Here is a 15,742-nt window from a genome sequence, read left to right on the forward strand (position 1 = left end):
GATATCTCGTCAGTCAGCTCCTTGAGTATTCTAGGATGCATTTTGTCAGGCTCTGGTGATTTGAAGACATCTAACCTAAGTACTTTTTGACTTGTTCTTTCCATATTTTAGACTCTGTTCCTACCTCATTTTCACTGGCATTTATAAGAAGAGATACTGTTCTCAGTAGATTGAGTAGATCTTCATAATTATAGTCCATCTCTTGGGAAAATTTTGGCCAAGCTCTTAGCATCAATTCCCACGTAAGGAACAAAACTTTCCCGCTCTGGCCACACACTCATTTCTGTACTCTGAGCAGTCCCTTTCTGGCTGCAGCTCTCTCACTTAGAAATGTTCTTAGCTGGCTTTCACTGAGGCTAATGAGCCCAAGCCATCTCTGAGCTGTGTTTCTTAACTCTTGCCTCCCCAGCCTGCAGTCCTAAAGCTATTGCACTTGGGTGCACTTTCTGCTATCCCCTGACTGTTTTTGCTAATGGTAACTTCAGAAATATTCAGAACTGGAGACCCCTGCATTATTGAATGCCTATCATAAGACACTGGCTACAAATTTTGGTAAAGTGGTGGGGAAGTACTGCTGAAAAAATTGCAGCATCTGAATTCAGTGTTGTACAGAGGTACCCTGTGGCAGACATTCTTTGCAGCCTCATAAAGGTTTCTCAAGTTAGTCAGAGGGGAGGACAGGAAAGTTCTGCCAGTGCACTGGAACAAGTTAAGGCTTTCAATAATGGTTAACTTGAGCTATCTGTAGATGCCTTTCGCAAAATACATTTCAATGAGCCAGTTTATTGTTTCGTTTTAGTTATTATGCAAGCAGGTAACCCTCTTTGAATGGAGAGCAGGATATTAGGATATGCTCAAAGGTGAAGTAGGGTTGTCCTGTGAGCATCCTGTTATATCAAATATATTTTTAATGCATTGTTATAAGCAGTATAAGGGGGCACAGCTGTTGGGAAAGTAGAAGGGAAGAAATGAAAATCTTTGTTCTTTTGGAGGAGCATATGGTTCTGGTAGGCACTAGAGAAGAGGGCAGGCCCATTTTTACGCACTTGACCTGTATTCAGCATCTGCAGGAGCTAAAATTAATATGGACTAGAGCAAAGAAATCTACTGGGGACTAAGGAAGTCTCTTTTGCTCTATCAAAGAGAATTCAGGCACTGAAAGACCCACCCAGCCCCTCCCAGCATTGCTGATACCCTAGAGGTCCCTTTCAGTCAGGCTTTCCCAGCAGTACTATACTAAATTAGCAGAAAAAGATAACTGTTTTGTCAGCACCAAATTGTGAAGTAGAACAACTGGATCCTGATAACTGGTGGATAGGATACAGTTGTACAAAAAGCACTTGCTACACATTTGTAATTATTTAACTTATGTGCATCCATCATCTGAGAAAACAACTCATAAGAATGGTTTAGTCTTTCATTGATTGTGGAATTACAAATACAATTTAGTGAAAAGAAACATTACTCATGTGCCAGTTCTAGAAGGAGAATTATGGATAGCGTGTCCTGAGGTTTTAATTCTATTTGTTTTTGTTCTTCATTTTCCACAGGGTTAATAGAGTAATAGAGAAGGCATGGCTGGTGTGCTTTTAAGCATAATTGGGAAGGTTCCAAGGCTTAGTATATGTCAACTGGTGAGTAAAAGGGTTGAGAAAAGAGAGAGGCCTAAAAATTTACATTGTAAAGGCACAGCATATCAGTGCTTGTCTACAGAGCCCCACGGTGTGGGCTATGGGGGTGCGAGTTCCAGCACATAGTAAAGAGTTGTGTTGTAACTATCCTGTATAGACCCGCCCTAACATAAACTAAAGGATTAGTCAGTATTAATGTAGTCCAGTTTAGTGCACACTGCAACTCACACTCCTGTAGTCAGCAGCATGTGGCTGTGCACACAAGCCTCTCTCATGTATTGAGGGCTTTAAAACTATATTTAAAGGTGGCAAATGCCAGTAGCTACATTTCAGGAAGTGGGGCTTTCAGTTTTGGAAAGCTTGGTATAAGAATATCTTTTGGGGGATATTATGTGGAAAAACATCTTCCTGTTACAAACTGTCTTCTGAACTACCTTACAAGGAGCACTGAATTTTATTTAGGAAGTTTTAACAGGTTTACAAATCATTGCCATCTAAATATCAGAGACAAAATGATAATGATTACAACACTGAGCTTTTGTTCAGAGAAACGATCCACATTAATACAAGCTGTCAGATCTCTCTGTTTAACCAGGGGTTACCATATTCCAGAGTGAGTCTGTTTATACTATGCAGGACATATTGTTTGTGGTGATTTTATCAAACTCGGTGAAACTTCTGAATATACATATTTATCAAACCAGGCTTTTCTATCAAAAATAATATTAAAAATATTTGATAGGTGTGCTGGGTTTTTTGTTTTTTTTTTTTTTGCAGGACAATCTACTATTTAACAAATAGTAACTAAATATCTAAGTATTTATTTCTTCTCTGTATATTTTTCTGGATACATAACTGGTGAATTTATTGTTACAGAAAATTAACTCCCATATTTTAGAACTATTTCTCTAGTTTTGGTCTATTTTCTTTTCTCCTATATGTTGTTTTCCCTAAAGTAGAAAAGACCTTCACTTACGCCGCTCTCACAGACCCACATCACTACTGAAAAATGACAAATATTTTAGCAAAAATACTAGCAAGTCAATTGGAGTCCATTGCCTCCACTTATATAAACCCAGATGAAAGTGCATTCATTAAGGACAGACATATGTTGGACAATATTTGGAGAGCACTTGAAATCAGCCATAATTCCAAATTAAAAAAAATCCGTTAAATTTTTTATCACTCAATGCAGAAAAAGCGTTTGGACAGTAAATTTGATGAGAATTTTCAGTGCAATTTCACTCCAAAGTCTTTTGGTTTAACTGTTTAAGTTTAATCTTCTCCCCCATGGAATAAATATTTTGAAACATTCTTCTCTGTATGTTATTTACATTTACTGTACTCTGTCCAATTTTTTTTAATCAGAGTGACATTTTTTCAAGAAGTATATTTATATTAGCAACTCAAACATTCTTGTTCCACTATTTCACTAAGGAAAGTAGAGTTTGTTATCATCTGTGTTTTGACCAAACATTTTTAACAGACAGGTAACTGGGTACTGTGGGGTACAGGTTTAATTGTGATAAGTTGACAACAAATGAAACAAAGTGGCCTCTAAAAGGCTCAGTCCTGCAACTGCCTACCTCTGTGTATTAATGTGTACCATTAAACTATTATACAATAAGATTTAGAAGGAATGGGCCCTAAACTCTACTGAACCAAACAAAGTACATAGGAGAGTGGAACTTCCTTCTGCTCTTCTCTCAAGAAGTCCCATTCCACTCTACCCTAATTTAAAAAAAAAAAAAAAAAAAAAAAAAGACTGCAAAGTCTCTCCTGAAAATCACTGAGAAAAGTATTCCATAATAACAGCTTTTAAAATTACAGAAATCCCCTCTACAGTTGTAATTTTAAATGTCCCTAAAAAGAAACCCTAAAGTTACTAAGTAGTACTATCAAATTCTATTTTCTTCATTAAGGCATAATTGTACAATATTGGTCACCCTTTTAAAAAGATTACACTGCCAGATTTTTTTTTTTTAATACTGAAGATATATTATGATCTCTATATAAACTGAGATACAAAATGAACAGCTGTAAAAACTAAGTAAAAAATTCAGCATAAAAAACCCCACATACTAAATGGTAAATGTGGTATTAACAGGTAGAACTCCTTTCCCACCAAACCACATCTATCCAGTAGAACATAAGAGTACTTAATACATAATGTATAGCTAATGTAGAGCTGTGCACATTGATTTTTTGGTTTGTAGGCATTTCTGAAAATTTTTAAAAGACATATTTTGGTTAAACAAAATGCTTTATGTGACCTGAAATGTAATTTTTGATTGAGGGTGGAGTATTTTATGATTTTTTAAATAAAAAGGAAGGAAATTATTAGAAAAACAAAAAAAGTCATTTTGAATAAAAAAAATTAGAACATATCAAACAAGCCACTTCAACTTTCTGAATTTTGTTTGCTTTTTCCCTTCACATGTACAATTCAGTGAAACTGACATGAAGTTGAGAAATAATTTTGTATACAAAATGTTTCAGCTGAAAATTTTCACTATAATATGGTATGTGCTTGCATATATGTATGTGTGTGTTCTAGTTCTTGTTAGCACAAGGCTTTTGGTTAGAAAGCACAGGAATTTTTTCACTAAAAACACTGGAATGACAGACTTTTTCCTTCATTTTGCCCATATGTAAAAAAACATCTATATGGTAAATATTTTTTATTTTAAAAAAATGGATTCTCATATTATCAGGGAAACTATCAAATACATTAAACAAAGGAGACAGGAAAATCACTTTCTGGCTAATCTGTTTGTTGTCTCTTCTCCCATTTTTCACTAGTGGATTAAGGGATAGGCAATGTTATGATGCCACCTATTGGGAATCAGAGAGGCAAAGCATTCTGAAACCTTGTCCTTGATGATATACACCTCAGCTAGACTCTTCCCTCCAGTAAGAGAAACAGTATGCTAGATAAATAATAAAACAAGCACACAGTGGCATACCACACAGCAAGATAGAAGGTGGAATTCAGAAGAGGAGAAAATGAGACTATAATAAACAAAATTACCTATAAGTAATTTTACCTTCTCAGATACCTCTCTTTTCTCCCATCCTATGACAGTGCATTAAGGGACAGAGAGCAGATATAGCAAGTACTAACACTAGGAGGTGAGTTTACCTTTTAGTGCCGCTAGCAAAACTTGTTGCCAAAGGAGGCTTCCAGAGAGCGGAGAGGTCCAGTTGATAATAACATGTAAAAGGAGTAAGGAGATAAGAGGTCCTTGCCTTACACACCTTGGAAACTTATGCCTCAGTGCTCACTGATTATGAAGTGGAGATTTCTCTAGCCAAATGGCATCTGTCAAGCTCTGCACAAGACTTATCAACATGATTCTACACTCACAATGCTGCCTCAGTCCCACCTAGCAATGTTGTCTTTAGCTGGACCCTTGCCCTTGGTGCAACTCCCAAAACCAAAGAAATAATTTCTTTAGTTTAGAAAATTTAAGCATGAGAAAGAGACAGACAGACATGTTCCCAAGTCTTAACATCCAACATAGGCAGATTTTCCTGACCTAGAACAGAGGTCGGCAACCTATGGCACGCGTACGAAAGACGGCACGCGAGCCAATTTTTAATGGTACGCTGGAGCCTGCTGGGACTCCAGCATGCCACTAAAAAATCCTGCCCAGCCCGGCTGCTGTCCTCTGCCCTCCGCTCCCCCCGCAGGGGCAGGGAGCAGAAGCATAGCCGTGCGCACGGGGTGGCAAATGGCCCCACTCTCCCATCACGGCAAGCCGCGGGGTCTGCGCTTCCGGGCCAGAGTGCCAGGCCAAGCGCAGCAAGCTGCCAGCCCCTCCCTCCCCTTCTCCCCTCTCCTGGAGCCCTGCCGCCGCGAGCAGCACTCTGTGGGTTGGGGCTGCATGCTCCCATGGGGCAGCGTTTGGCTCCATGGGGAGGCAGACATGCTTCCCACTCAACCGGAGCTCTCCCGCTGCCATGCACAGTGCTCTGAAGGGCGAGGCTGTGTGCTCCCGCAAAGCAGCGTGTCTAGCTCTGTGTGGGGCCTCATGGTAAGGGGTCCAGGGCTGGGGGTGGGGGGTTTGATAAGGGGGGGTGCTCAGGGCTGGGGCAGAGGATCAGGGTGCGGAGGGATGAGGGTTGGGGCTGAGGATGAGGGGTTCATGCTGTGGGGGGGCTCAGAGCAAGGCAGGTTGGATCAGGCATGGGAGTCCCAGGTTCTGTCAGGGGGAGGGGGGTGGATAGGGGTCAGAGCAGTCAGGGGACTGGGAGCAAGGAGGGTCGGGGGGGCAGTTAGGATGGGGGGGTCTCTGGAGGAGGTGATCAGGGGACAAGGAGTTGGGGGGGTTGGATGGGTTGAGAGTTCTGGGGGTCCTGTCAGGGAGCAGTTAGACGGGGCATGGGAGTCCCAGGGGTCTGGCTGGGGACGGGGGTATGGATAAGGGTTGGTGCAGTCAGATGATAGGTGAGGAGTAGGGTCCAGTCTGAGGACAAGGAACAGGGAGGCTTAGATAGGGGGTGGTATCCTGGGGGGCAGTTGGGGGCAGGGGTTCCAGGAGGGGGTAGTCAGGAGACAAGGAGCAGGGGGGTTGGGAGTTCTTAGGTGGGCAGTCACCCCAGCCCTCTCCCCTGAGCCCTGACCGCCCCCCACACACACTGCCCTCTGCCCGCACACACCCCAGACCCCTGCCCTGAGCCCTGTACCTCCCTCATACACACCCAGCCCTCTGCTTTACTCCATTTCTGCCCACCCTCCCCAACAACTCTAGCCCTAACTCTGGCACCCCCACACATACCCAGGCTCCCCTCTGCCCTGACACCTGCACCCCCCCACCCCACATACCCAGCTCCCAGCCCTGACTCCAGCCTTCTGCCCTCAGCCCTCTGGGTCCCAGCCACCAGCCCCGCATGGCCTGCTGCTGGTCTGGGGTTCTGACTGCTGGACCCTTGCCAGCTGGGGTCCTGGCCGTGGGCCTCGCTCAGCCCGCTGCCGGCGTAGGTGAACAGAACCCTAGATCAGCAGCGGGCTGGCAGCATAAGATCAACATTTTAATTTCATTTTAAATGAAGCTTCTTAAACATTTTGAAAACCTTGTTTATTTTACAATACAACACTAGTTTAGTTATATAATATATAGACTGAGACCTTCTAAAAAACATTAAAATGTATTACTGGCACGCGAAACATTACATTAGAGTGAATAAATGAAGACTCGGCACACCACTTCTGAAAGGATGCCGACCCCTGACCTAGAAAATGTATTCGGTTTGGACAGAGATGAGAAGAACAATGGGTTTGTTCAGGTGGAATTCACTATTCACCATGGGAATGAGTTCTAGAGAACACTGAAAAAAACTCTTTCCAAAACCATTTGGAGATATGGAGGAGAGATGATGGGCACTCATTTCACTCACTCATCTGGCTGAAGGTACTGCAATAAGCACAGCCCTCTGAAAGGAAAGAAATCAAAGGAATCTTCCCTAAAGCTTGATAGGGGTTCCCCATCAGAACATGCAAAATGAGGGTCAAGTCCTACTGATGAATCACTTGATGAAAATCTTAACTGTTCTTTGAGTTCCTTTTTGAATCCCAACAGAAAATAGTCCAAGACATTCTGCCATGAGCAAGACAGGGGAGTATTGCTTAGGGTGCCACATCAGGCCACAATATCTTCCATATACAAAAGTACAAAAGGTAGAAAACTTTCTGCTGTTCACCAGTCTGTCAACTCAGTGGAAAAACCTTCTTTAAGGAAATTTATCTGCTGAACTCATACACAGCCACCCTGAAACAATGCAAAATACCAATCCCCGAGATGATCTTGGAAGCAGCCATAAAAGGACTCATTTTTAGGTTTTCAGGCCTGAAAACCTAGGAGCAGCCACAGAGAGAGCAAAATCACAATTGCTTTATTCTGCCTGACCTTCCTCAGCACCTCGAGCAGCAGGGAAAGCAGAATTCCTGTACCCTGGCTCCAACTCCATGTGAAGTATCACAAAAGAGGGCATAGGAGTTGGGGGTCCAAGCTTACAGCCCTGCTCTGCCTCTTCACTTTTCTCTGCCTCTACAGAGCCATGAGCTCCAGAACTGGAGGTCTCTTTCTACTCCCAATTCTGGTAAATCCTTCTCTGAGGGGTACTTCTTCTGCCCCCAGCTGCCTTCTGAGCCCCACCCTGGGAGATCCCCTTTCTGCTCCTGTTCTTTCAGGTCTTGCAGGAATTTCTGCTGCTCCAGATTCAGCCTGTTGGAGACTGTGGTGGACAGATTCCTGCACTCTAGTCAAGAAGATGTTAAAGACATTCTTTGGACACAATCAGTCCCAACCTAGTGCATCTGTGAGGCCTGTTGCACCTGGAGAGCAGTGGGTCCTTAAAAGAGAAGATCCAAGTCCAGTCCAGGGTGGCACTCTGAGGTAAGCAGAGCTAGAACACAGAGCTCCCAGGCCCCATGGAGCAGGGGCTGCTTATCAGGGAAGATGCTGAAGAGTAGATGGACCATCTTTGTTTTGTTTTCCCTTTTAGGAACTTCAGGTAGCTCAGCTTGGGTCCTTTGGACACATGGAATTGGGGGTCCAGGCCCCCTTCGCAGAGACTACTTATCTTTTGTCTTGCAGGAAACCACAGGGTGAGCCTGGACCATTTTATGGGGTTCAGGGCTATTTTTGTTTGAAATGCTTTATACCTTCCCAGAAGGGGACATCCTTCCTCAGACAAACAGCCAGAGGACCACACCTCAAACTCCAAACTGGCTCTACAGTGATGCCAATATCCAGGAAGGGATACCTTGGGATGAGAGAGGCACCCAACCTCATTCCAAAGGGGCTCCCTCGAGGTACCACCTGGCACAGGGCTCTCTGGTGTTTCCCTGCCCTTATGCAATTCTAACCATCCAGCTGGAGAACTCTTGTATTCCCCATGTGAACAATGCAATTTCTGCCTGCAGGTGACCCATTCCTCACTCCACCTTTATGCAGAGGAAGGAGTCGTGACATCAGACAATGGCTGACCCTGACTGAGAAGGTGGGCTGCTTGGCCACAGGGTTTGGAATCCTCTCCGTTCAATCTGAAGCAAAGCCATCAAACTTCTTCTGTGCTTTTCTTTTTAACCCTCTTCTTCATTCTTGTCCTGTCCTCTTGGTCCCTGCACTACAGAAACAGGCAGAAGGAGAGAGCAATAGTGAAAATTCCTTTTTTCCAAAGTTAGGAGGCAAACAAAACCGTAGAAAGACACTCCAGACCTCAGCAGACTAACAGAACTCTCTGCCTCCTTGCTTCAGTAGATGTCACCATAAAACTGTCTATTACTTAAATCCACCGTCACAGGGTAAGAGCGGAAAAAATAATACATTTCTTATTTGATCCTTTTTCTTTCTTTTAGCAGCATCTCTCTGAATTCATTATGAATGGGTTAATGCCCCCACGAGCTATGGAATTTGGAGGTGATCCAATATTGTTGCTACTGGAAGCCTCAGGACTAAGCTCCACCCTCAAATTGGGCCAGCAGAAGAGTTCTTCCACAGCTGCAGAAACACTCCAGCCTTACCTTAGTGGTAAGGCAATTTGGTATAATGTATTAAATTAACCTTAAGCCAATATATGTCTAAGCCTCCCTTTAGAGAAAATTTTCAATTTATATTCTGCTCATTTACCAGACTACTAGGTTGAGTTGAATTCGGAGAGAAGGTGCTGACAGAAATAAAATAAAATTATCTGGTATGAAAATTCTCATTTGGCTGCACAGATTCTCTCCTAATTCATTACTCATGGGATGTAACAATTGGTAAATACCAGACGTAGGGAGGGAAAGGATAAGAAGAGTTTAATCATTATAGTACAGTAACTGGCAGGAATGGAAGTTCTCTCCATATAAAGCAAGAGTATTATAAAATAAGGAATTGTGTGGGAAGCAATCCAGTAGCCCCTTCTTACCAAAGGACACCTCTGCAGACGAATGGAAACTTACTTTGCAAATCTTCCACAGAGGAGACCCATACACTTTTCTCCCAGTGCCTAAGGGGACTGCTGTGAATTGCTTCCCAGACGTCTAGCATGCCAACTGGCGCAGAATTTTTAAGTCTTGCCTGCAGCAACCTAGAGGCCGTTGGCCTTGGCATTTGGAAGAGAATGAGATGAACAGGGTACAACTGGTTTATGTACTCCATATGCCTGAAATATATCTTTAGAGCTCTAGGCCACAGCCTTCCATAGTGATGGGAGAACTGTTTCCCAGGAATTGTGAAAAAGAGGAACATATTTTGAAGAGAGATTTCTGGAGCTATAAGAATAACCCTTTCCTCAAAGCAGTGTGGTTCTTGTAGGATGTGGGAACAAATTCTAAAACTTGCCTTCCAAGGTAATGGGCACTAGAAAGACCAGCCACACCCTTGTCTAATTTGTCACTGTGGTTAAACTTGGCATCTGATACTCAAATGGAAGTTCTGATGTGCCTGGCTATAAAATGCCACTGTGGCTGGTATTCATGTTTCTCAGGTGCCTGGTTATAAGACGCAAACCAAACCTCCTGGAAAAACACTAGTGTAGCTGAGATCACCAGAACTTTGGGATTATTATAATATTTGTATTACAATAAGCTACAAGAGGTTAGGGCCCCATTAGGCTGGGTATTGAACAAACACAGATGCAGCTGCTACCCCCAAAGAGCTTTGTTTCCCCTCAAACTAGAAATGTTATTTTGACTAGATCAATGAGTGAAATATCCAGACAGAACTCAACCAGGATACCAACCTGTATCAGAAGTTAGTCACAGAATCACAGAAATGTAAGGTTGGAAGGACCTCAAGAGGTCATCAAGTCCAGCCTCCTGCCCTGAGGAGGGACTATGTAAACTTAGACCATCCCTGACAGGTGTTTGCACAACTTGTTCTTAAAAGCCTCCAGTGATGGGGATTCTATATCCCTGCCTTGGAAGCCTATTCCAGAATTTCCAAGGGAGAATGGAGGATCCATGCTGAACTACACTTCTCTTCTGATACCCAGGCGGTTAGTTCTAGGTGTTCACAGTCTGAATGAATGAATCTCTGCTTCAAGAGCTCTGGTGTTTTCGGCAGGTACAATGTGGAGTCCTTGACTATCTAGCAAGTGCAAAGTTCCTTCTGGACCAGTGGAGGACTAGGAGAACTACAACTCTCCCTTTTCCTCTTTTCCATATTCTTTATGTAAACTGTCTTGAAAGTAGCAGATTCTTCTTTATCCAGGAATTATTTACATTGGCATGGAGAAGCTTTGACCTTTGTATACTTTCTGGTTTCAGAAAGGATATCAACACTCATGCCCCAATCATAAGCCAGTCGCAACCAGGAAGTTGGAGACTTCCTCTGCAACTACCATAATTGCTCACTATATGGTTTTTTACACCATATAGTTGGTACTAGTCACTGTTACGGACAGAACCTGATCCCATATGGCTATGTTTGTGGGGTTTTCTCCTTTTTGTTTTTAAAGACACACTCTGATATAGGTGTTGAAAAACTAAAAGGATGTATACTATGAGATTTTGGAAATTTTTTTTTCAAGTATGCTTGCTGCCATAGAGAGCATGCAAAGGTCTAGAGTGAAAGTTGGGTTGGCTTTCAGCATGTTGTATGTACTTACCTTACCTTCCCACAAAGAGGTATTCAGCTGTGATCTGAGGATGATGCCTAATTTTACATTGCATCAAGTGCCTGATTCTATTCCTCAGAGATAATTTTTGCAGGTGCATTTTGAGAAATCCACTCAGGGGCTGAAGTTGATGCATGGCACTAGGAAACCTAATAATTAGAGATAATTGGCTACTAAGGATCCCTCAGGAAAGGTCTGTTGCAATAAAATTTTGGATCTTTGAATATCTTTATCATTGTGGTAAAATTACAGCCAGAGCCATGTCTGTTTTGAGCTCTGGATGAGCAATTCTCTGCATGATGATGAAAAGCTCCTCTGGATTTTGAAGAACTGGTGGCTATGAATCCTTTCCAGCAGCTGTTCATTTCGGAATGGGTCTGTTTCTCTGGGCACAGTACTGATTGACATGTCAGTGCATGGGTACAGGTACGTAACATGCCACCTGTGCCTTGCTGTGATTACAACCAGCCATTTATGGCTCTAGGTTATGAGGGTGGATCAGAAGGAAGAATCTTGTACAGGAAATGTGAACTCTTGTACACAAATCCTCTTTGTCTTTCCATAAGGAGGATTTTGGTGGTTTGGAAGACAGTTTTTCTAGGTTGCTTTGTAAGTTTCTGCTTCAGATTTTCCTCTCTGCAAGGGTAACAATCCCTTCTTGGATATCGCTGTTGTTTGTAGCCAACAACAGATTGCTATGCTGGCTTCGACAGTGAGGGCTGAGGCCTCTTTTCAAGCTCAGCTACTAGTTTCTCTGATTCCCATCCCCAATAGGTTTTCACCTGCAAATTTGCACAAGATATCCATTTAGGATGAACAATGGCTATTTGTAGATATAACATGGCTTCCTTGCAACCGCCAAGTTAGAACCATTGCTTGTCACAAATCATATCTTGACCAAGACAGAACCCAAGATGTCCCAATCCAAGCAAAGATCACTCCTTTAGACAATGAGCCACTTATTTGCTGCACAGTAGGCTTCCCTTACTAAATATATGAAAAATCTTTGGTTTGAAAGGCTATTGCTGAGACTTCGAAATTGCTGTGCTGTGTGCCACCTCTACTGACGTCTATGAGGTCTTTTGGAAGAAAGTCTCCTTCAGGTGGTGTGATTATGTCTTTCACTGGTACAGCTACTGCTGCACCTCTAGACTTCCAAAATGTATGAAATTTCTTTCTTTATATACAAATGTGTTAGTTTAACACAGAGATCGGCAACCTTTCAGAAGTGGTGTGCTGAGTCTTCATTTATTCTCTCTAATTTAAGGTTTCATGTGCCAGTAATACATTTTAAAGTTTTTAGGTCTCTTTCTATAAGTCTATAATATATAACTAAATTATTGTTGTATGTAAAGTAAATAAGGTTTTTAAAATGTTTAAGAAGTTTCATTTAAAATTCAATTAAAATGCAGAGCCCCCTGGACTGGTGGCCAGGACTCAGGCAGTGTGAGTGCCACTAAAAATCACCTCACATGCTACCTTCAGCACACATGCCATAGGCTGCCTATTCCTGGTTTAACGTTTGGTTTAAATCAGATGTCCCCATTTGGATCTTATGATGCCCTCAAAGGAGGCATCAATGGTAAACCATGTAGCTAATAAAGCTTGAAAGGGAAGATGTTTTATTAATATTAATGAGTTACTTGCAAGACACTGCTGTACTGTCCTGGAAAATTCCAGCAGGTGTTTTTTTATTTTTTGTGATGCACATGTGGTATTTCTTCTCCTGACTGTTTACAGGGAGAAGGTAGTACAATGTTCACTTTGGCCTGGAAACAACATAACAGAGGAGGGTACTAGTACCCATACCTCAGTTGTGAAAATGGCTATGGGATCTGAAAGGCTGTCTACCTAGTTCCCCAGGGTGGCTAGCACCCTGGTAAGTGCTGTAGGAGCAACCTAGTATCACTCAGGGCTTTCCTCAGTCAGGATCATCTGATCATGAGAAGGGAATTCTCACTTACCTCCCTGTAATCCCATGAAGGTACCCAGCTTTGCGGGGAGTGAAATTGGCAAGTGCCTCTGGTCTGGTGGAGTGCAAGTGCCTCTGCTCGTTTAAAGTTGTGCAATGCTCCCTTATAATGTCGTTTGGCTGCCTCCTTGTCAGATTCTGTGGAAGAGCAGTGACTTTACAAGAGAGCATTGCACAAGTTTGTTTCTCCGCCTCCCCAGCGCTTCTGCTTGGCAGTGCTTAGAACTTTCTGGGAGGGAGGAGGAGGAGTGGAGATGCAGCACTTCTCTGCTCCTGCCCCTCCCTCCCATAAAGTCCTAAGCGCCGCGAAACAAAAGCACTGGGAGGGAGGGAGAGGAGGTGGAGAAGCGGAACTTGTGCAATGCTCTCTTGTAAAGTCACTGCTCTTCCACAGAAATCTGACAAGGAGACAGCCAAACGACTTTATAAGGGAGCATTGCACAACTTTAAATGAGCATGTTCCCTAATTGAGCAGGGACGTAACACTGAAACAATGTTAAGTGGGACAACGTTAAATGAAGCTGCTACTGCTGCAAAGGTGCTTCCAAGCGTCCTTGCCTGCAGCGGGCTATGCCTGTGTGGGGTAAGCCAAGGGAACTTCCCAACCACAGTACAGTACTGCACAGTAGACAGTATAATGCCATTTGTCTGCCTCAAAATATTTCCTTGGAACCTAACTCCCTGCATTTACATTAAATCTTATGGGACAATTGGATTCATTTAACATTGTTTCACTTGAAGTTGCACTTCTCAGGAACATAACTACAATGTTAAGTTACTGTATAGCTATGAACTTCTCTTTCCTCCCATCCTCTCTCCTTACTTCATAGTCCACCAAAGGCAAATTTCAAAGATGGCCATCAGCCCACTTCTCAAAATTTCATGATGAAATTCTGAATAAAAGTACATTTCTGTACATTTTGCTTCCAAAATGACCACTGTGGGGGTAAGTATAATTTCTGGAGCATGAGAATGATGGAAACAAACTCTTGGAAATCTCTACGCAAACACTGTCACTTTTACACACTCTATGTTAAACTTCCCTTCCTGTGCAGAAGATGTAAAGAGGCAAATGTAAGATTTTATCCTCCAACAAAATTGCTGATTGTGTCACTTACCCTAAATGAGAATTCAAGGTTTTCTCCTCCCCATACTTCCATTCCTGTGTCATAGGAGCCAAGATAGTCAAAATATTTCTTGCTGACAGCAAACAATCCACCAGCCATAGTTGGAGACCTATGCAAGAGAAAAATAATTCTGGATTGGGTGTGGGGGGGTGGGTGGGGAGGAATCTACACATACATCTACTATTTTCTTAATTGTTCTCTAGTTACAAAGTAACAATACACATCAGATAAGTATCCTAGTGATATAATACTTAAGCTTTATTTGCTAATAAAAAAATTGTATTGCAAGAGAGTTTCTGAAATGCATTAAGAATGAATTTGCAAAAAAAATTCTGGGGAAGTAAACACAATATTAAGATAAACCAAGGTATATTTTAGTGTCACCACAGGACTCAGTTGCTTTGTAATGAATGAAAATACATGCCTCTTGCCTTCAACAAAATAGGGGCTTAATCTTGCTCCCACTGAAGTCAATGACAAAACTCTCAGACTTCAATGGAGTAAGCCCCTAAAGTGGGTATAACCCTTGAAATGATATGCCCCCAACTGTTTTTTTGTTTGTTTGTTTTTAATTTGTTTACATTGCCTAATTAATGTAATTGGAGAGGCCAAAAAGTGACATAAATAACCATTTTGACAGATTCTGAGTCAAGACGTATGCCAGGGAAATCCAAATCTGTTGTTTCCAGTTGGGCAATCCTGACTACATAGAATTGAACGTATATGATTTTGTCTATAAATTATTTTCAGCTGTGGGAAAAGTTGGCCCTTTTAAAGCAGCGAATATATATATTGCTGTCAGGACTATATTCTTCTTGCACATAACAAATGTAATTAGGTTGTGATCACCATGTCTAGGCTACTAATAAATTTTTAGCTTAGTGATCAGTTCGCATTAGTAAGTCAAAATGAGGTCTAACAGGCAACCCGTTTAAGCAGCACGTTCTCTGCCCTGTAGCTGCATGCTGTTCCAGTAAAGCAAGGTGAGGCAGAAAAGACAGAAGAACCTCGACCAGCAGCCAGCTCTCCTGCCTCACTCCAGCACTTGTCCCTCCCCACACAGAAGCCAGTTCCCCCACCCAACACTATTGCTCCCTCAGTTAACTATATTCCCATAGCCAAGCCCCATAATCCTCAGAACCTTGTATTATCTCTTAGCAGTAGCCCCACAAGCCCAAACATTTCCTATTCAGCACCCCAAAACTATCCGTTTTTTACCATGATAAAAAATAATCCTACAAACTTCTGTGGCCAAAGGATCTTATGACTTGGTGAGCTGTGGAATATGTATATTTAAACTATTTTTTGGGGTTGTGAATCAAAATATGTTGACAAGTCCTGCACTACTGTCTTAGTTTCCCCATCTTTAAAAAATAATGCTCTCTTATGTCTCAGAGGAGATAAAT

The 15,742-nt window shown here is 42.4% G+C and overlaps 1 protein-coding gene across 1 annotated transcript in view; it reads right to left on the reverse strand.

Moving 5' to 3' along the window:
* GALNT12 (polypeptide N-acetylgalactosaminyltransferase 12) overlaps positions 1–15,742 on the reverse strand; it is a 96,947-nt gene that overhangs the window by 39,789 nt on the left and 41,416 nt on the right. Inside the window, exon 5 of the mRNA XM_032765624.2 lies at positions 14,328–14,445. Within this exon, the coding sequence (XP_032621515.1) occupies positions 14,328–14,445 (118 nt within the window). The remainder of the gene's footprint in view (positions 1–14,327; positions 14,446–15,742) is intronic.

This window comes from Chelonoidis abingdonii, chromosome 2 (assembly GCF_003597395.2).
Source record: "Chelonoidis abingdonii isolate Lonesome George chromosome 2, CheloAbing_2.0, whole genome shotgun sequence".
Taxonomy (NCBI): Eukaryota; Metazoa; Chordata; order Testudines; family Testudinidae; genus Chelonoidis; species Chelonoidis abingdonii.